Source organism: Diplotaxodon limnothrissa, linkage group LG1 (assembly GCF_057381915.1).
Source record: "Diplotaxodon limnothrissa isolate DT_005_m linkage group LG1, D_limnothrissa_male_GT1.1, whole genome shotgun sequence".
Taxonomy (NCBI): domain Eukaryota; kingdom Metazoa; phylum Chordata; class Actinopteri; order Cichliformes; family Cichlidae; genus Diplotaxodon; species Diplotaxodon limnothrissa.
Window position 1 is genome coordinate 4,252,175 of NC_140596.1, and position 22,796 is coordinate 4,274,970.

Here is a 22,796-nt window from a genome sequence, read left to right on the forward strand (position 1 = left end):
ATAAGTATTGAATTCAAATTTACAACATGTGGTAAGATGATGTCGTTTCATATCGTTAAAAATTCTTTTTTTTTTTATTAGTTCGCCATTTTATTTCACTCCCTCACTTGTCTGAAAGAAGATATTTTAGCTGCTTTAAATTGCTCCCAGTGTCCATGCCTGCCAAAAGCAAAATGCAATGCAATACAAGGCAATATCTAGACTATGATTTCCTAAAAACATACAGAACTTTTTTTGCTGAATATATATTTTGGTGAAATGAGAAAACATCATCTGTCCACAGTGTTCTGTAACTTCTGTTATGAGGTAAACTTTTTGCTGAGAAACTCTGTAAATCAAGTTTCGAATCATAGCTAGTAGCACTCAAAAAGCTATTAGTCAGTGTGCTGTAACTGCACACCTCCCTACTTAACAATGTAGTGACAGATATGTCAAAAGCACAGAAAACCTTAAAGCTGTAATGCTACTCTGAGAGCTGAAGGGAGAAAGGAAAGCAGAATAATGATAAGACGAGGATGGAGAAAGTGGAAAACGGACAAAGGTGAGTGACAGCAGGGGTAAGAGAGGCAGAGAGGTAGCTCCAGAATAGAAGCATATTAAAAGGAAATAATTTCCTGTCTTTTTACCTGGATGCAACCTCACTATTACCACCGGGCTTACTCCAGTCTCATTTATCCTTTTAATTCATTCACCTTTTCCTGTTTAGGTTACATGCAGCCATGCACCACACTTCACTGGTTTTAATTAAGACAACATGGTATGCAGTGTTAATTTAGTCAATGGGAACTGCGATGAGAATTTTTCAAGCCAAAAACTTACTTAAATTTGTACCTTTGTACTGGTAGATTTTCATACTAAAACTATCATAAAAAATGTTCAAGACATGAGAATGAACCACGTTTGCTTTGCTCAGCGGCCTTGCAGATTCTGTGGAAAAATTCAGCAGCTTCTGAATAGTTTTTTCTGCCTCCCAAAATCTCTCTACTGGTTTACTAGCTTGGTTTCATAAGAAGCTCATTACTTTCAGTAACACTGTGTCTGTTAGCAATGTGAGAGTTTTATACATATGAACTAAACCTGTGTGCACATTACCGCAGACTGTAGCTAACATACATATAGGCAGGCAAGATGTTCTTTAGATTTTCCCAAAATACTGAAGAATACATCAACCCATCTACTCAAACTAAACCCAGACAGGATTTTAGAGAACAACTGAAAGAATGATGTTATGGATGAGCTGCTACTCTTCAGTAGAAATAACTGTGCAGCTTTGGCAAAGCTAATGCTAATGCTAATGCTAGCTGACCATGGTCAACTGTGATTTTGTTCCAATTAAGGACTGACTGATTAGCCAATTCCAGGTTGCAGGCAGGTGTTTTTGGAATAAAGTGTTATTTCTGTAAATACATTATTAATTTCTCTAAATAAATAACTTATAAAGGACAATTAGTATATAGTTCCTGATGCTGTCTTCACTCCGCCTGTGTACAAAGATTCAAACATGCAGCTCTGCTTTTCTGTATGAGCAATTAGCCTTATAGCGGGTGGATACAGAGGAAAATGGTGACGTGATCTTACAGCTTTGAGGACTGGAGGTACAGACATTACTTTTATTTTTATTTAATGAATGGGCAAGAGCACAATGGTGAAATGCAACTGCATCCAAAACGGAAACAATAATGGTAAATGACCTGTATTTGTATATCGCTTTTCTAGTCCCTAAGGACCCCAAAGCGTTTTACACATCCAGTCATCCACCCATTCACACACATTCACACACTGGTGATGGCAGCTACATTGTAGCCACAGCCACCCTGGGGTGCACTGACAGAGGCGAGGTTGCCGGACACTGGCGCCCCTGCCAGTGTGGCGCTCTGACCACCACCAGTAGGCAACGGGTGAAGTGTCTTGCCCAAGGACACAACGACCGAGACTGTCCAAGCCGGGGCTCGAACCGGCAACCTTCTGATTACAACGCGAACTCCCAACTCTTGAGCTACGATTGCCCCAATAATATGCTGCTAACACAACATCAGCTCTCTGTAAACATCTGTGCAGACAGTATGCCAACGCTGAGCTAACACAAGTGACGTTAAAGCTACTGAGACACCAAATTTTAATAGGCAGTGGTGAGCAGTCAGGCCTGTAGCGCTGTAGCCTTCACTTCACTGTGGCAATTGCATTTACTGTCTTTGGGCTGTTTTTCTTAATCCCTGCTTTGTGTTGTTAGTTTTGGATTCGTACATAAAAACTAAAAGTCATGATAACGTTGCTTTTGTTCACATCGTGCCGCGGCAGTGAGCTCGTCTGTGATTCCCACCCATACTGCCGGTGAGGAGGACATATCAACATCAGCTACCTTTTTACCTCATCGACAGGCACTCACACCCATGCAGAAACAGATGATGTTGCTATAGCAACAAACATGACACACTGGAGCATTTTTGCAAGGAAAGGAACAACAACACCAGAGGAAAAGGAAAAAAATAAAAATCATACAATGCCGGAACATGTCCATCAACATTATTAATCATCAGCACGCCTACTGTTGCATGCTTTTGGGGATTTATTATACTCATGTCCGCCCACACACATCATGCAGATTCCTCTCATTAGTACACAGTGTTTGTGCAGCCTCCTGCTACATCCCTGGCTAAGGTAAACCACACTAACTCCAAGCCTTCAGCACTGCAGAAAGACAGACTTATATCCTTTAATATCACCGCTCTTGAGATTCAACATCTTAACAGAGCTTTCAAATTGTCTACTGAATGGATACAAATAAATTGTGTTTATAGAGACAACAGTTCTAAAAGCCACCCCTAGAGGCCTCGTGGCTCCTCACACCTTACCGGAGTGCTGAACGAAAGGATGTTTGAATTGACTGGCCAAGGTTGTGTGCAGAATAATAACTGCTCTTTCCCACAAAACACCTGGGTTATTACTTAGCAACACACAGACACACCTGCATACACAGAAATACCTTATTAGCAGACTGAAGAGGAGTCCTTAGAATATGAGTGGACCACAAGAAAAAAGAAGGAAACACACACACACACACACACACACACACACACACACACACACACACACACACACTAAATGATGGAAACTTGTCAGTTGCACAGTTTTATGTGTTTAAAACTTCTGCATCATGACTGTTTTTTTTAGCAAACAACCAATTACTATTTAATGCTGGAAACAGAGGATGTGTCTGTAGGACACCGAGAGAGCGACATATGCCTGGTAATGAACCCGTTTGTGCTGACACTGACCTCATTAAACGGAACATGTATTGGACTAAAGTGACAGAGAGGTTGTGTAGTAGTTGGCTCATGATATTAGGCTCACATTATTGACTGTTTTTATTGGTTGGCTGGTCGGGCTAATCAATTAACTCAGCGGTCCTAGCGCATTAAATGCTCATGTGTACCCGGCTGAAGGCAAGCCACAAATAACCCACTCTGAGCCAGCTTTCAGTGTTTTCCCGGTCCTCACTACTTCTATACACACACACACACACACACACACGCACACACACGCACACACACGCACATTAGAGAGTGACCATAATCCAGACAATGATGAACAGCAGTCTCACAGTAATTCTCTCAACACTGAGCCATATAATATACTCTGTTATGACTAGTGAAATATAATTTCATAAATTATTTAGAATATAATCTTAAACTGTACAAACCAATCTCCGTTTTATACCTAGAAATATGATCTCCTCCACGTCCATTATGTGAGGCTCATGTGATTTAACTCTAAGAAAGAAATCCATCATACGCAGTGCTGGCATAATGCGATGGAAGCGGAATCAGCAGGAGAAAAACTATTTTGCTCATCTGCATTTAAAAGCATACCAGGCCTGTCCACATAAATTTCCTGTGATGTTTTTTTAATAAAAGTGTGCATTTAGTCAAAATCTTCCACTCCAACATTTGAATAACTTCCCTGAAATGGTCCAGCAAAAATACGCTACTACCCGTTGTTCACTTCTCTCACTTAATTTAAATTAGTAGCTGCAGCTAGGGTTGCCAACCGTCCCTTAAAATACGGAATCGTCCCGTATTTAGAAACAAAAGCACACGTCCCGTATTGAGCTAATAAGGGACGCACTTTGTCCCGTAATCCAGTGAGAATCAAAAGTAGTCTATAACTTTTAATGGAATTAACGCTTTGTTGGAAAACATAATTCCCAGCCCCTCTCCTGCTTTGTGACCAATGAGCTGACAGCACACTTATGACAATTCGAGTATGACAATTCAGATTACCGCTCATCTCATTGGTCGATGAAAGGTCGCTTACGGAGAAAATACCGGAAGACAACAGATGACCACAACAAGAAGCATGGCCAACAGGGAAACAAACGCCGACACTGCGGTGCAAGTCTCGGACGACAGTACACCTAAAGCTGGGCAGACACTGTGCGATTTTTTCAGTCACGTTATTCAGCTCCTGCTCAAACTGCACGATTGACTCGCAGGGTTAGAAGTTGGTAGGTCACGATGCAGGTCTCACACTATACGGCCCGATGCTCTGATGCGACCTGAGTGCTCACACTGTGCCTCCATAACATGAAGGTTATAACAGAAAATCTGTCGCTCGCTCTCTCTGTCTTTCACTCACACAGACACACCACCACCATCAACTTTGCTAAATTGCTAATGAAAAACATTGATCAGGCAGCTGTGAATGAGCAGCAGTGTAAATCCAACTATTTTCACGGTTGTTGTGGTCGTGATAATTTTGTGATGCCACATCGAAAAGGCTCGGATGAGCTTTCCAAAGTTCTACAAGTTGTGCCTCCATCGCTTGTGTCCAGATCACACGCTGCACAGCCGAGCTGCACCGTCTTTTTCACCGACGTTTACCTGTTTGCGCGTGAGCAGTGTGAGCGGCTCACGAGCGATTGATGATCGGGAGCTGCTCGAGGTGTTAATCGCTTCTCGTTACCCCACGTATACTACACGATGCACGATGAAGGCCAAAATCGGGCCGATCACCAAATCGGTCGCACGACTCAAAAATCGGCTCAAAATGGGCCAAAAATCGCACAGTGTAAGCCCAGCATTAGAGCAGCAATGTTTGTTCGCTCAGAGAAAGAAAAATAGGCTGCAAAAGTACTGGGAGGAATGGGAAAAGGGAAACACCTGGCTGGGAAAATACACCATAACACCTTTAAAGCGCACTGCACTGTGTGCCGGCGCACTTTTTCCATAGGCATGCTTCTAGTGGTGGGCACATGAAGAACATGAGGGGCGTGAAAGCTCAGGGAACCCTTAACCAATTTCTTGTCCACCAGGCCACGGCAGAAGCAGATATGGTATGTAAACACTGGTTTGTTGTTTAAACCCTCTGGTTAAGGTTAATATGGGCATGTGCAGTGAATATCAGCGCTATGTGGCCAGAAGTGTGATAATATAACTTATTTTGTGTAATAAACAACTGCAAGGATAGATGATTACAACAAATAGATCACTAATACATAAAAGTAATACATAGATGAATAATGATGATGAGTTATGATGCGTAATCATGGGAACAAGTGGGTTTACAAACCTGATTAGCTTTAGAAAAGCTGAAATAATACCTCAACTGAAGCCAGTTGTACTAAATGCACTAAATGTGCACTGTTACAAGAATGATTTTGTTCTATTGTTTTCTATTAATTTATATAATTTTAAGTTAAGCAGGACAGAGTTCTTTTAAAGAAAGATTTACTTATATCCTCAAAAGTTAAGCATGACAGGCTTCTGTTTAAGAAAGAGACCTGTTTTACTGTGTTAATGTTGTCATTTTGAGCTAAAAATAAACGGCTAAATGATCATTTGTTTCCCATATGGTCATATCACAAAGAATATGCATCTGCTTAAATCAAATTCAAGTCAAATGGTTAAAAAATAATTTCACACACAAAAAAAAGAGCTACCACACTGGGAAGGGTGAAGACAACTGGGTTGCCCGGCCCTGGCCACGAGGTGTCCCTTATTTATTTTTCAGGGAGTTGGCAACCCTAGCTGCAGCAGATTGCAACATGCAGTCAAAACAGAACTGGGTGATTTTATTTGATTTTAAAAACACTGTTGGCTTCCAGCAATCATGAAAAAAGATAAAAAGGATAATTGGAATAAAGAAATTACTATTTCCTTTGTTTTTAAAGTGAGTCTTTCCTTTTGTCCAAACGGTAACCTCTGACGCACACGCCAAAGTGCCACAACTGCAAAGTTCCCCTAATGGACATTGAAACTGCCTACAAAAGTGAGTCTACCTGCAGACTTCCCTGTTACAAAGCTATGATTTGATTGGCTGCTATAGGTGAATGGCTATTTTTAGGGATTGCTTCTCTTTACTGGAGTCACTGAACTGACTGAGAGCTATCTGACACATAACATGGCTGTCTGTCTGTGTGATGCAGCTTGCTAACCGCACTAGCTACATTAGCTAGCTGCACTAGCTACGTTAGCCAGCAACCATAGCTACCGTATTATCTAAATATGGTAACATCTGACCACTAACAAGGTGGCAGCCGACACCCTCACATTATTGCATACCCCAGAAACCAATATGAGAGAACAAGTTGCCTATGTAAATCTTTTATACAATGTTAGAAATCAAGTGCACACCTTTTCTTTACAGCTTTACCTCCACTAACCCCAAACTCAATCCAAGTTAGCTTCACCTCCAGGAAAGATGATGAAAGGTCTGCTACCAACAAAATCTATACAGAGGAAGTTTAACTGTGGTGGTTATTAACAGATGCCTCTAGTTGTGCTCGTCTCTGGATCAGTTTGGCCCACCTCCTTCCAGCAGGGCGCAACGAAGATGTCGGTTGGTGTTAAGAGTTTAGTTGCTCACCCTTTGAATACAACACAGGCCTCCCAAGGTAAACAAGCCATCTACAACCTGGGGCACCCTTCAGCACCTGAAGACATGCCATGATAGAGATGGACTAGCACTACCCAACAGTTGCACATGTGAGACACACTCCACAATCCTTGTCTGCACCACCCTACCCAAGTATCCTATGCCCCCTGTTACCTTCAGATATTAAGACAATATTGCCCAAAATTCTGATGACATTTTTCCACCAGATTGAAAACACATCTAACTGTGGAGGACAGTTTAAACGAAGTCTGAATCATAAATGCCACTATTGAACAGATGCAGAGTGAGAATGTGACATTATCACAAGCAGCGAGTAACAAAGGTAATTTAAAAAAGTTTAATAGGTAACACATAACCTATTTGGAGCTGAAAGTCAAACATCTTCCAAGCAGACCCATTTAATTTCTAATTTTCTGCCATGTGAGTTTTGATTATCAGGGAACCCACATCTCACACAATCTTTGGCAATCCAGTCTGAAAAGCCTGACATTTATGTCTAAATACCAGTTAAAGCAGCCGAGGCTCAGCAGTTTTAGATGGACAGGAGCAAAATTTAGCAGTCACAGCTTTATTTGATTCATAACCAAAAATTGTAGCAAAACGTGCAATTTTAACCAAAATTTCAGGCTTCAGAAGACTGCAGGTTCACACGAGGCTATCATAAGAGAAGCCTGTGTTCATACAGAAATGATTTGGATTTTGTTGGGGCTGGGCTCAGATTGTCATGGCTGAGTATAGAGTCCTTGACTTTTTAACTCCGGCAGAGCTGGTTACTTGAAAGTCTCGATTTGATGTCAGACTGGGTAGGAGGGGAAAGGTTCATATTCCATTTCACTCTTAAAGTGCATGTGTGTAACATTTGAAATTTCTTTGAGATTACAGTTAAAAGCATAAAAACCCATCTCTCACATGGCACAAGGGGACTGTGAATGTCGAAGCCTGTTATTAATCCATTTATCAGCTGGAGTGCAGGTGTGAGTTTAACTTTGCTTGCATACTGGTGTGCTAATGGTTGTGTGGTTATGTATGGGTGTGCGTGCGTGCCATTGTATTATAAAGTGTGTTACCTTGCTGTCCACGATGAGGTTACGGACGCAGCCGGTGAAGTGTTTGTGCTGAAGCTGGGGGTAGATGTATGGGATGTCCTCGTTCACACCGCCGAGCTGAAGCACCTGACTCATGTTCAGGTGTCTAAAACACACAGCGTGACAGAAGCATTCAAAAAGCAAGGAAGGATGAAACAGAAAACTATAAGACTTTGCAGCAATGAGAAAGAGCCTGAACCTGCTGCTTTAGCACTTAACAGTCTTATTTTAATCAGCCGTTTGCAGTTCAAAATAGGAAATCGAACATGTTATCAGCAAACAAAATCTGCTGGTTCATTCTGCTAAGTCGCCTAATTAAAATGTGGCGTAAATCTTCTTTTTACTTTTCTGGATGCCCCTTATTTTCTTTTTCTGTCTCTTTATGAAAGAGAAGTTGCTGCTCTAAAACAACAACAACAATCTTATTCTCCATCTCTGATTGTCGGTGTTGTCACGAGTATCCACAGTCTGTGGAAGAATCTCAGAGGATAGACGTTCGTTGTCCAGCAGCAAGAGTATTTTTCATCTAAGTTAATGTTTTTGGGGCTACAACCCCGTCCAAACAGCAGGCAGACGCAGGGGAATGGCAACAATCATTTGGTAAACATAGAACGCTGATAAGAGCACTACAATTACAGCCAAACAGTAAAATTAGTTGTTAATATTAATACCATACTTCGATGGTCTATGGGGCTGCAACGCTAACTGCAAAACTTTGGACAGTTCTTTACATTTGCAGTTCCTTAAATCAGCGGTCCCCAACCCTCAGGCCACGGACTGATCCCAGGCCACGAGAGCTGAGGTTCGGGTGTGAAATTTATGGTTTTCAGGGTTTTTATCGTTAACTCGGTTTCTCTGGGTGTTTTCCCGTGTTGTAGTTGTGTCTTTTTAAAAAAATATTTAATATTTTTAAAGAAATATTTACGCGTTACCATAGCGACCAGAGAGCATTAAGGGGCAGAGAGGAGGATGTTACTCTCAATGTTGTTGCCGCATTTCAGGATGACGCTGCTAATAAAGTGAATTCACGTTTATTATTATATTTACAAAATACCACAATTTTTGTCTTGGTCGTATCATTTTATTTTGTTATATTTATCGCCGACACCTTAAAGGCCGGTCCGTGAAAATATTGTCTGACATTAAACTGGTCTGTGGCACAAAAAAGGTCTGTGGCTTAAATGTATATATGCATACGACATCCCATATAAACAATGGGATGTCGCATTTTCTTAAATGTAAATGTTGTAGATTTTGTGACACTGAGCCAAATAGTTTTGAATAATTATCATTTTTACAATTACAATAAAGCTTACTGGTAGATTTTCATAGTTTTTATCATGAAACAAATATGTTTTTGTTTTTTTAATCACATGTTCTGTATATAAACTCATAAAAGACAACACAAACAGTTTCTATTAAATCTGGTGTATAATTTCTTTTTGGGTTAAATTCGTTGTTACTTTTGCAAAAATAATTCTGAGGTTTTATGGCAAAGAGAGAGCATACAGTCTCATCCGGCTATACGTTCATTTTACAGCGTAATATTTAGTTCTCATTATAAAATAAATGACCAACGCAGCTGTAACTTTCACCATGCAAAGTGACAAGACTTAAAGAAACTGCAAATGTTTGCGATTTAGCTTTTTCTTCGGTGGAGACGGTCACCCAGCACTAACAACCAACCACTGCTGGGGAGCATTCAGAAGTAGAATCAAGCCACCATGAAAGCAGCAGAATCGAACTTTGAAGGACACTTTTTCTTTTTTGCAGTCTTGTTGAAAAATGGTAGCCTGCTAACACATGGGCCAAATTACAAGCAAACCAAGTCTGAGGCAGTGAGAAAGTCTGTGGTGTGCACGCATCTGTTCAGGTGCTTCTTTTTACCTGTCGGTGTTAGGCGTAACACCCATCACTTCACAGGAAGAGTGGTCTTGAGAGGTCAACCAGCTACCCACCAGTTCCTTCACCGCTGCCCCTGAGCATCGATCCAGGGTGAAACGTACTTCCTGCAGAGAAAACAAACCAGCGCACGATGTACTCAAATAATGCTTCAATAAATCACAAATAAGTCATTTCTCTGAACTGTAACGAGCGTACTTTCAGCATTATTACCATGGTGAGAACGGCATCTGACTCATATTTCTTTCATTAGTGCATGCTGCACTGCTCTGCTGCATGACAACTTAAACATGTGGACTTGCCTTAACAAGAATGCGATTAAGCAGAAGCCACAGCAGCTTATTCCAGTTAACTAGACTCTTTATTCCATCTGCTGTTTACCTCTCAGTAAACATGCCTCCTCCTTCCTGTGGTAATTAGTAAAGTTTTAACCCAAACACACAGCTACCCGATGGCTCACATCACAGGAAAAAAAAGAATAAAGCATGTAAGAGGGCTGAAAATAATTTTTGGGGGAAATCTGGTCCATTGCCTTAACCTTCCAAAAAAGTTGGCGCTGAAATCATTATAATTACTCGGCTGGATAAAAAGCCCGTATGTGCCAGCACAGTTTCAGTCATCAGTGTGCTAAAACAACACCTTTAACTTACTTTTCACACATCCACGATAAAAGCTTTCAGACATACGTCAGGAACACACAGAAAAAATGTCATTATGCTTGGTAATACCAATTCTATTTTCTGTCAGATATTGAAAGTTATAAATCAGTTAAAAGAAGAATACTCTGTGATTTGGATTGTAGTGATTACACTCACTACAGATGATTAACAAACACACCAGGCAGCATAGAACAGCATTTATGTGTTGTTTTGTTTCTACACCTGCTGGTATCACCTCTGTGTGAAAACAGATTCCAAATATGATGCCTACATCATTCATTCGAGTATGATTTTGGCACGTTTTTTCTCATATTTACATCATTAATAATAATAATGATAATTTCACTTTAAAACAGGGTTTACATGCAGCGATAAAGTAACGTAAACAGTACGTGTTTGCATGATTAAACATGAATACAAACTCTGTATCAACAGCTAACGCTGCAGATTTTATGTAAATAATTTATTTAGTTTAATCAAGTCATGTTCCTGTTAGCAGACCGTGGTTTACTTATTTATCAATGTGATTCTTAATGAAGGACAGCGAAACAATGGTTCTTTGGATCTATCATTTTCACAAATGTTACTTAATTTGAAGAAAACAAAAAAACAAAAACACTGCTCTTGGTTCTTGGCTGCTGAATCACAGAGTAAATCTCCCAACAACAGCTCTGTCCTTCCTGCTTTGGATCTCATGCTGTCACACAACCAGGTTGGATAAGCCGCAGCTGACTATTCAGGACAAATGAATAGATTCACATGTGATTTAGAATAATACCATTGTGGTGCAGAATAATCCTCGCTGTAATAACAAAAGTCTGAATGCATTCTAGTGTTCACGCGATTCTGAATAATGCTATCGCATTACCCGGAAGTCTCACTGCATGCTTTCCTTTGGCTGCTCTCATTCTCAATATCGAACAAATTTCCCTGTGTTTGTACGTGTGGTGATGGGAAGCTGAGCCTGAAGCTGTTTTCCTTTCATTCAAAAGAAATTTAAAAAAAAACAGTGAACAAAATTGGTGTTTTCTACCGAATTGAATAGTTTGGCAAAAGCCATAAATGAGACACAAATTTTAGTCACACTAGTGAGTAGCGAGAGTGAACGCTCTCTAACGGCGTCTCCTTTCTTATAATCTGAACTCAAGGCAGCGTAATAAGTGTGCTTTTGAAGGGCGGTCTGTGGAACATTGCAGGTCTTTGAGTAATGAGCTAAATTAAGCCATTTATAAATTAAGGGTGACATAAGTGTAATTATTCAATTTTAGGTTTTCGAGAGGCCTCTGATGGAGCTGAATATGAAAAGGCTTCACACTGGCCGTGTGTGTAAAAAAATGTGACTCAGTCCTGTGCTTTTACTGAAGTGCTCTAAAGTGGTACTGAAGTGGGATGCTAGGATGAAAGAAGGCTGAGATGCAGCCAGGCGCCCAAAGCCTACAGTGACACTGCAGCTTTCATTATGTCACAGCATCTAATAATAGAAGCAGGAACTGTCATTGATATACGACAGGCGAATAATATGCGGAATAATCTTAACAACATAAAGATTTAGTCCAATTTCACACTAATTTAATTAACTTGCAATTATTTGGGGCAGAAGATGTTGCAAGAGGGCTACTGCAATCATCTGTCTGCAATTATCCTCCTTTGTACTCTACACTGCAGACAGTTTTATAATACTTAATCACGACGTCTTCCCCATTTAGATTCCTGGAAAATAACAATATTAAAAAGGTTTGCGTGGAGCCGAATGGGCGATGCTTAAAGTCTAGGACATATACTAAATATATAACCTCATCTCTGAGATCATACATACAAATCAGCAGCTTTATCAAATATACCAGAAAGAACATTCAGTTCAAAAGTTTGACATGGTGTAAATTTTTTGGCCCAAAGACTGTAAATAAAAAAGAGACATGGCCTATAAAACAATGAACTCCCATGTTAGAGCTTCAGTGTCAATATTTTTGGTCTCTCCCTCTCGATGAGATATGGGGACACTTTTTTGTTATGTATTTTATTTTTAAATGGGGGAATAATTTAACCAATGAGCACTAATGCTCTATAAAATAAAACTTTAAACTAGCAAATGAGATCATAAATGTATAAGTGTTTACTGAGGTTACTATTCAGGGGAGCCAGAGAGTCACCTTCTTATAGACTCTGGCACAATCAGTGGTCCAGCTATGACCATCCCCTTCCTGCTGGCCATGTAGTCTTTATTTTGGACTGTCAAACAATTAACAATAATTCCAACTTGAATGGCACTTGTCATGTGCATTTATATGTTAAGAAATTAACAAGTATTCCCAAGAAATTACCAATTTAAATCTTCTAAATACAAGGACATTTTGAAGGAATGTTAGTGGACTATTCTGGGCTGTTATCTGATGTTTGGGGTAATTTCAAAAGTGTGCATCACATATTTTAACCAGAAGAGCGACTTCAGCTCCGAGCTTTACAATCACAGCTGAGCAGACTAGCAGGGTGTTCCTGTAAAACTGCTAACTATCTTGTGCAATACATTTCTGGTAAGTTTTTAAAAAATGACCGCACTACTGTCGTTTTATCCAAGATTAATAACACATTGCATGCATTTATATGTATATACAAAGTAAAGCAGCCAGTATATTTCAACCAACATTGGGTTGATTCATCACTTAGCACGTGGGCCAAAGACCCAGAATCACTCTGGTGCTAATGTTACCTAAATAAATGACCTGTAGGCTTGTTACTGCATCATATCCCCTAATGCAAAGACAGTGACATTTATACATGATTGCAGAAGGTGAATGCAATGTATGGTAAAGGTGAGAACAAATTATATTCAAGAAAGAAAAATCCATGTGTTTTGAATACATGAAAATATTAGATGTGCCTTTAAAAGTAAAAAAAAAAACAAAAACAATCTCATTAAAACTGGATAAAAAAAATATTTTTTTCAGTGCGATGTGAATTTATTTGAACTTATTTGCTAAATAGATGATGGCTGCTGTTAAATGGAGAGAGCGACCCACCTTGCTGTTGCTGCGGACATCCAGCCGATGCCACCGCCTGTCTGCCACGTTCACGTTGCCTGGCAACTGTAGCACCACTGTGCCCGAGCCATGGTTGATTTTCAAGGTGGGGGTCCCGTCTATTAGCTCTAGACAGAGAAAGAAAACGAGAGGGATGATAGGTGAGGGGTGAGTTGAGAAATTAGTTTTCAGAGCTGCAATATGAGCACTTTTTAGCTCTGTTGACAACCAATCTGGTGCTGGTACTGAAGTCTTGAAAACAGCAGCAAAACCACTGTAACAGAATAATGTATGCCAAAGAATTAAGTGGTGTATGAAAAGTTATTTATTAAAGAATGCACCCCAACATAATGTACCAAATTGCCAATATTGTCTCTGTATATTTGCTCTAATGAGGATTATTGCACAGAGGCTGCTGTGATCTAGTTTTTTTCTTCATGGCAGTCAACAAACATCAGACAAAAGTTATTACATTCTATTTTCTGACTTACTCAAATGGGAAATTAAAAGTTAATGAAGTGGTTAAGACTGCCTGTGTGCTTTGCACCATGTGTAAGGAAATAAGAGACCGACCGGCATTGGCAATCCATCATCACGCATGCCGAACTTCAAAAGTTCATGCTGACACATAACAGTGAACACTAAACATCTGCTTATACTGTGGGACTGAAGGGACTTCTTAGTTCACGTAACAGCAGCTTGTACTTAGTCTGCATCAGAACTCTCACCCACGACTTTCTAAATGTCAATTTATTGACTCAGTGGAAAAAGGTCTCCGATATATCCACTCATTGAAGTATTTTTAGGCCTCTAATGGTTCCAACAGTGTTCAAAGAGTCTCCGGGGTCTGTTTTCATTAAGGCAAACGGATAAATCTGGGTCATTTCATCGTCGTTCCTATCACTTCTAATGTTCAAATGGCAACTTCTGGGTGAAGCAGTATCCAAAACTACATTTCCTGAAATGAGCACTAGAGGTTCATTTAAAAATACACTAAATTACATATATAACCAATCCAGTTGTAAAGTTTGAATTCACAGAGGTGTGGCTGTGTTGACCGGCAGGTAACTCCTGATACAGATAGCTATAGCTGGTGTCTTCAGCTAGACGTCCCCCCACCACCTAATATGAATCACTAAACTGTGTACAAGTTATATGGAACACTATAAAACTCGCTACACTTGGCTGATATGGTCACTTCTGGCTCTAAGAAATCCAGGATGTTGCTGATCATAACACATTTAAACCAGAGGGTGATGCCACCATAGCTACCTCCTTCTTTTATATACTGTCTCTGACATTGCTCGTGAAAAGTAGGTCAAGTTCGTGCATGACTCTTATGAAGCTGATCATCACATTAAGAACTTTTTTACTGTCCCATTAGTCCACAGTCTGCACTTCCACTTTCCAGCGGTGAGAAAAAAAACTTATGAAGAGTACGATCCAATTAGAAATTAGTGAAAAGAGTTACAAATGTGACTGCAGCGACTTCACAAAATATGTCGTAATTATGTTTTGAAATTATGGCTCATGTCAATACGGCAGCATGTCTCTGTTGGCTATATTCAATTAAAAATAATAATAGGCCGTCACAGTTCATGTCCAACAACTTATTATTCCCAGTTTTACCCACTGCCCCCCCCCTCTTAAGCTACAATCCCACACACCCACTGCCAGAATTAGGTATTTAATTTAAACTAAAGCATTTGTTCTTAGGGTTCATTTAGAATACTCCCATTTGGCTTTTCTCTGTTAACTCCGAGTCTGGCGAAGTGAAGTACTTTCAGTATATGTTAGAATTATAATTAAGACAGAAAAAACTCTGGCATCGATTTCACAACTTCTGCACTCTGACATTTGTCTTCACGCTGCAGTCAGTTGAAGTTTGAAGTCAAAGAGGCTGACAAAAATCAAATTCCCTTCTTAGCGCTCTTCAATCCGCCGTGTGTGTCTGACTTCAGCTCTGCTTTCGTCATCCCTCTTGCTGCATTTCTTGCGATGTCAGTCTGCCTATCAGCACTCTTTCATCTCCTGTCTGTGTCTTTTACCTCCTGACTTGCTTCACTCTTTCATTAACTTCTTCACGGTAACTGACATTTTATATTGTGCCACTTTCAAATAAGTCACCATTGCTTTCTACTGACAGCTTTCACTTTTTACCGTGCTTTTGTGCAGCACTGTTTTTATTTTATTATTTTTTTATCAGCCTCACTTATGACATGTATTCAGATGTGATTATTTTAATGTTTGTGTGCAAAAACATTATCACTGAAAAGATGCCAGAGAGTTCAATGCAACCCATGCAGATTCTTCTTCTTCTTTTTAACACAAGTAATGTTTGTCAGAAAATGACATATATAATATTTAATAAGTGTAAATACATTTTACAAATGTTACAATACATTTTATATCTACATCTGGAGCCTGTGTCTGATTTTTTGTAACAAACCTAAGTTTCCCCTTAAATAAGTAGAGTTGTTAGCAATGATGATGAACAATGATAGACGATGGCTTTGTCGAGTAGCTACGTGTCTGACACCATGAATGTAGAGTGGCGGTGTGTTGATGACCATCCTTGCATTAATATAGTGAGACTCATTAACTGTAGTGTTAAAAATAAACTCTGGGAGTAACCAGATAGCTAATTGGTTACAGTGTATCTCACATGGGCACAAAAGCCAACAGCATTGGGAATTGAACTATTAGTTCTTGGTTAAATTCCTGGTATAGCAACTTTTAACATTTGCTTTTCACCTGCACCAACTTGCCACATTGTTACGGTGTAATGAAGAAAAAATAGTCAAAATAATTCAGAAGGATGTTTCCTCAGTTATCACTGCAAAGAGATTAAGAGCTAACGTTATTAGTTGTGTAATTTATTGAGAAATGTTAGACATTACATTTGACATTAGCATGTATGTTAGCTGTTAGGTCTGGGTACTCTTTACTGAAAACATGGTCCAAAATATACTAAAAAAAATCAAATGCAAACGGTTTTACCAATTTTACTGAGGAGATTCAATAGGTTTGTTTTTCAGTGTGTTGTCAGCTCCCTTCTAAAAGTGTCTTTTTCTTTCTACAATCTTTTCCTAAACCTAAAGAGTGCAAGAGGTGACCTGATATCTCACTTTATATGGGTTCTGCACAGCATGTCCCTCACCAACGGAGAATGACTCCAGTTTGCGGTCAACATCTAAAGAATTGTACAGCTCATAAAAAGAAGTCCTGATCTACAGTTGCATCCCTGCTGAACACCATCATTACCAGACAGAGCTGCTTAAATAACAGTTTTTAAAAAGGAATTAATGAAGATGCATTTGGCTTATTGTATAGACTGCTTAATGAAAAAGATTGGAAAGCTGGCATTCAAAATAAAATACTGTATGCAACATTTGTCTTCCACATAATAGATGCAAATAAAGTAACCTATTTATTTTTGTAGTTTAGCTGTATTAACATTTCAGTCTATAGTACCTGTCTCCGTTAGGTAACAGTGGGTAAAACCAGCTGCTGAAAGTGAAACCTAAAGAAACACATACATACCAAGAGAGAGTCAAACTCTCCTTTTCAGCTTCCTGTAGGTCAGCCATAGCCACACTGGCCTTTCCACATGTTTAAAGTGGAACGCTTGCACGGGCCATTCTGAACGACCAATATCATTATTTATTTGGAGGACTTGTTGAAATTCGGTCCTAGTGAGCACATGATAAGCTGGTCTTTTATAATTGCTTTGCCAAGCCTGAGATGTGGCTTTGTGATGAGAGCCCCATTCTTCATTACGCTACCTCTCATATAGGAAAAAAGAAAAACAAAGCCCTGGCACTTTCATTTTTCAAACCGCAGTCAGCTAGAGCAAGTTTGTTGCTGGCCTCTCTTTTCCTCTCAACTCCCATTCAATTTCCTGGACATTGAGCTGCAGGATGAGTAGATGCAACACTTCAGGAATGATCCAATTAATTTTAATACTTTGGCCAAGGCCAGACAATTCACCAAAAAGAACAGAGTAAATTCAATATATCAGTTCAAGTCAGAGCTTTCCTCCTTTGTTTAACTTGTACATTGTTCTCTTTAGGCTCAGCTCATTCCCTGACATTTAAGCTGCCTCATTCATTCCCTTCTCATTTACTGTCCTGCTTGGGACCCGTCAACTTTTTTTCTTCTTTATCTCGCATATCTAAGTCTTTCAATTGCAATTCTTCAGACTGCCCCATCCCCACCCTCAGGGGAATTTCTTCTTATCTTGAATCTATCTTTATGCCAATGCTCACCCCAAACCCTCCAACACTGCAGCATCCAGATAAGTCCAAGCTGGTAATACAGTGACAGCCAGAAAAGGGCACCTGCATAAACCTAACAGAAAAACAGTTTGTGAATGTATTAAAAAACAAACAAACACACAGGTAAAAAAAAAATCTGGCAATTCTTTGTTTTTTACGGAGCCCCGCAGGGGACATGGGAGAAAAAAAAATTAAGACGGACTTTTGCGAGATCTCGCAAAACTATCTCGGGATCTCGCAAAAGTTTTGCGAGATAAGATAAGATAAGATAAGATAAGATAAGATAGAACTTTATTAATCCCTCGGGTGGGTTCCTCTGGGAAATTCGACTTCCAAAAAGCACAGCAACGACCGAAGTTACAGTTACAGAATTGTTATATATATATATATATATATATATATACACACACACACACACACACACACACATATATAAATACAGAGACAAATATAAATAAAATATACAAAGGGGATAAATAGAATAAATAGGAATAAAAAATAAAATACAAGTGAATTGCACATTTCAAGTATTGAGTCTATTGCACTGTTGACTATTTACAAAAAGTATTGCACAAGGTATTGTACAGTGAGGTGAAGAGGCACTACAGCTTAGTTGTTCCCTCCTTTGTCCTCCTGTCTCCCCTCCCTCTCCCCTCCAGAGAGGAGTTAAACAGTTTGATGGCGTGTGGGACAAAGGAGTTTTTAAGTCTGTTAGTTCTTGTCTTGGGGAGAAGCAACCTGTCACTGAACAGACTCTTCTGATTGTTTATGGCCGTGTGCAGAGGATGCCCAGCATTGTCCATAATGTCCATCAGTTTCTTTAATGTCCTTTTCTCTGCCACTGTCACCAGAGTGTCCAGCTTCATGCCGACCACAGAGCTAGCCTTCCTGATCAGTTTCTCCAGCCTGGATGAGTCCTTCTTTGCTGTGCTGCTCCCCCAGCACACCACAGCATAGAAAAGTACTCCAGCAACCACCGACTGGTAAAACATCCTCAGGAGCTTCCTGCAGATGTTAAAAGACCTCAGCCTCCTGAGGAAGTACAGTCGGCTTTGGGCTTTTTTATACAGGTGCTCTGTGTTGCATGACCAGTCCAGTTTATTGTCCACCCACAGCCCGAGGTACTTGTACTTGTTGACCACCTCCACCTCCTCCCCCTCTATCTGAACCGGCAGTGGACCTTCTCTGGACCTCCCGAAGTCCACAACCAGTTCCTTAGTCTTTGAGGTGTTGAGTTGCAGGTGGTTTGTGTGACTCCATGCGACAAAGTTCCTCACCAGACTTCTGTACTCCTCTTCCTGATCATCCCAGATACACCCCATGATGGCCGTGTCATCTGCAAACTTCTGAATATGGCATAATTCAGAGTTGTAGCAGAAGTCAGAGGTGTACAGGGTGAAGAGAAGAGGGGACAGCACAGTTCCCTGTGGTGCTCCTGTGCTGCTGACCACTGTGTCAGACGTGATGTCCTTCAGCCTGACGTACTGTGGTCTGTCGGTGAGGTAGTCGGAGATCCAAGCCACCAGGCAGGGGTCCACCTCCATCCTGTTCAGTTTTTCCTGAAGCATACAGGGCCGGATGGTATTAAAGGCACTGGAAAAGTCAAGAAACAGGATCCTGACCGTGCCTTTTCCCCCATCCAGGTGCGAATGGGCTCTGTGTAGGAGGTACAGGATGGCATCCTCCACTCCGACACCCGCCTTGTATGCAAACTGTAGTGGGTCCTGGGCATGTTGTACCTGTGGTCGGAGGAAGTTGAGGAAGAGCCGCTCTAGAGTCTTCATAAGATGTGACGTCAGTGCCACCGGTCGGAAGTCATTCAGCTCATTGGGCCGGTTCTTTTTGGGGACCGGGACGATGCAGGATGTCTTCCATAGGGCGGGCACTCTCCCCAGTCGCAGACTGAGGTTGAAGACTCGTTGTAGCGGCTCCCCAAGTTCAGCAGCACACGCCTTTAGCATCCTAGGACACACCTTGTCTGGGCCTGCTGCCTTTCTGGGGCGAAGCTTCCTCAGTTGCCTCCTGACCTGATCCACTGTGACACTGGGAGATGTTTGGGAGGAGGGGAGGGGGGGAGATGTCTTGCTGCTGAGAGAGGGATTGGAGGAGGGGGGTGTCATGGTGTCAGGAAGGGGGGGAAGCGAGGGAGGCAGGAGAGTGGGGAGAGGACTCTGTAGTGAAGGTGAGGGTGGGGGGGTTGTGGGCTGGTCAAACCTGTTGAAGAAGTTGTTGAGTTCGTTTGCCTTCTCCACAGTCCCCCCCACTGTGCTTTTCTTGGTGTTGTGGCCTGTGATGGTTTTCACACCATTCCAGACCTCCCTCATATTGTTCCTCTCCAACTTCTGCTCCACCTTCCTCCTGTAGGTGTCCTTTGCTTCCCTCAGGCAGCGTTTCACCTCCCGCTGTGCTGCTTTCATCTCCTCCTTCACTTTGCTCCTGAAAGCCTTCTTCTTCATGTTGAGGACAGCTTTGACTTCCTGTGTTACCCACGGTTTGTTATTAGGATAACACCGTACCGTCTTAGCAGGGGCGACTGTGTCCACACAAAAGTTGAGGTAGTCTGTAAGACAGTGTGTCGCCCCCTCTATGTCCTCACCATGTGGGCTCAGGAGCACATCCCAGTCTGTGGTGTCATAGCAGTCTCTCAGAGCATCCTCCTTTTCTGGGGTCCATCTCCGGATGGAGCGCGTTGTGACAGGCTGCCTTTGGACGAGGGGTGTGTATTGTGGCTGTAGGTAAACCAGGTTGTGGTCTGACTTCCCTAGTGGGGGGAGGGGGGTGGCTCTGTATGCATCTCTCACATTAGCATACAGTAGGTCAATTGTCCTGTTGCTCCTTGTGGGACAATTCACAAACTGGTGAAAAGCAGCCAGAGTAGAGTCCAGTGTGGCATGGTTAAAGTCTCCAGATATAATAATGAAAGCCTCGGGGTTTTGTGTCTGAAGTCTTGCTGTGACTGTGTGTATTTTCTCACAGGCAGCTGTTGCGTCGGCCCTCGGAGGGATGTAAACACACACACAGATCACATGACTGAACTCCCGAGGTAGATAATATGGCCGCAAGCTAACAGCTAGCAGCTAGATCTCGCAAAACAAACTCGGGATCTTGCAAAACTTTTGCGAGATCTCGCCTCTGTAGGTCGGCTGTAGTAGGTCTCGACCTACTACAACCGGGAGGAATACCGCTTTCCCGGCACATCGTGCCTCGACCTCCCGGTCGGCTTCGAGCCGGCGTCCGAAGAATGCAGCTAAAAGTTTTGCGAGTTAGTTTTGCGAGATCTCGCAAAAGTTTTGCGAGATCCCGAGTTAGTTTTGCGAGATCTCGCAAAAGTCCGTCTTAATTTTTTTTCTCCCATGTCCCCTGCGGGGCTCCGTAGTTTTTACATTCATCAGGTCCCAATATGCCCAAATATCAAAGAGAAATTAAAAATGCATGCCGTGAATGAGTTCGGGTCTTAGGAGGTTAAAGCATTTTTATTGGTTTATTTATAAACTACATTGTAGGAACTGGTGATATTGTTGCGAGCTGACGGAAGAGTATGATATCATCTATGAGGTCACAAATGTCCCGGCTGCTACACTGAAAAAATTAGACCACGGGTCACTTGAATGATGTGAGACACCACACTGTGTGATTACTTTCGTCTCCAGGAATATACCTACCAAGGTGAAGAAGACACTCCATCCCTCAGCTGTCTTCTGCTTATTAAGTAAAGAGTCACTGGATATGCAGTTATTACTATTTTATCTGTCACTGATAAAATAACATAGTAATAAAAATCTTTATTGTTCCCAACATAACTGTAGCATAAGAACTACTGTTGAACTTCTCCTTTGGTGCTCTGGCAAACAGAAGCCCACTGAGTGAAAGAGTAACACAGAGACAAACAAACAGAGCCGGTTAGGAAAAGAAGAAAAGGATTGAGAGGTTAGCAGGAAGTGCAGCGGGCTGTCAGGCCAGATGTGAACATCTTCACAGGGACCAGCGCTCTTTTTAAATGCTCTGGGTGTACCAGGGGTTAAGACAAGACTTTGCTCTTAAAGGGCTCATCCACATAACCGTGCTTCGTTTCTGCTACTCATACGTAATTCATTACCTCCTACTCTGAGAGCGACAAGAGGCAAAGAGAGTGAGAGAAAGAAAGACTAAGAGGGCGAGAAAGTGTATGCTTTGTGTGCAAGTCGGGTTTGAACTCCCACAGAGGTGGAGGGGGGGGCTCTTAAATATGAAAAATGTCCTCCTCGTCTGACGGCCCGAGGATACACAGGAGTCACAGCGAGAGCATATGGACTGCATAAAAAGCATTACAAATCACACCGCTACACACATAACCCTCCTCCTAAAAGGCGCGCACACACACAAACACACAAACGCAGTCGCATGTACACAAGTTCCCACAGAAGTCAGTCTGTGTACAAATCAGCAGGCGAAACAGCGAGAATATAGCACAGAACGTCTTGTATAAACGATCTGTCAGCTAGCTAGCTAGCCCCACAGCCGACGCATATTGGATCTCCACATCCAGCAGCAGTTCCCATTTGAAAGCCACAGTAGAGCTAGGCTGGGGGGTGCTGCTACATAGCTGTGGAAATTGAAGGTAATGCCAAAGCGAATCTGTGTATTTATGTGTGCTGCTGTTCGCTCAATCCATTTTCTTTTGTATTTATGGCTTTAATTCATCACGCAGACCTCCTTTGGGATAGCAGCACAATATCAACAAATACACATCCATATTAAGTCGAGACAATATGCTCCTCTTGGTTCAAGAGAAAAGTTGAAATAAACACAAACTCTCGGCAAGCCTTATCTGACTCCCTGCCGGCCAACTTTGCTCATTCCGCAAGGGCATTGTAATTGCACACATTTAATTTGTGTTGTTAATTTGTCTATCGATTGGACAAGCGCAGCCCCCTGGCTGGAACACTTTGTGTGTCTGTGAGTGGGAGAGCAGTCTTGTGTGTT

At 41.4% G+C, this 22,796-nt stretch overlaps 1 protein-coding gene across 1 annotated transcript in view; it reads right to left on the reverse strand.

Annotated features, from left to right (window-relative positions):
• The window catches only part of LOC146639282 (neural-cadherin-like), a 347,375-nt gene that overhangs the window by 70,350 nt on the left and 254,229 nt on the right, over positions 1-22,796 (reverse strand). The window contains exons 28-30 of the mRNA XM_085358982.1: positions 13,558-13,685; positions 9,867-9,988; positions 7,962-8,085 (exon numbers count right to left, since the gene is read on the reverse strand). Of these exons, the coding sequence (XP_085215108.1) occupies positions 7,962-8,085; positions 9,867-9,988; positions 13,558-13,685 (374 nt within the window). The remainder of the gene's footprint in view (positions 1-7,961; positions 8,086-9,866; positions 9,989-13,557; positions 13,686-22,796) is intronic.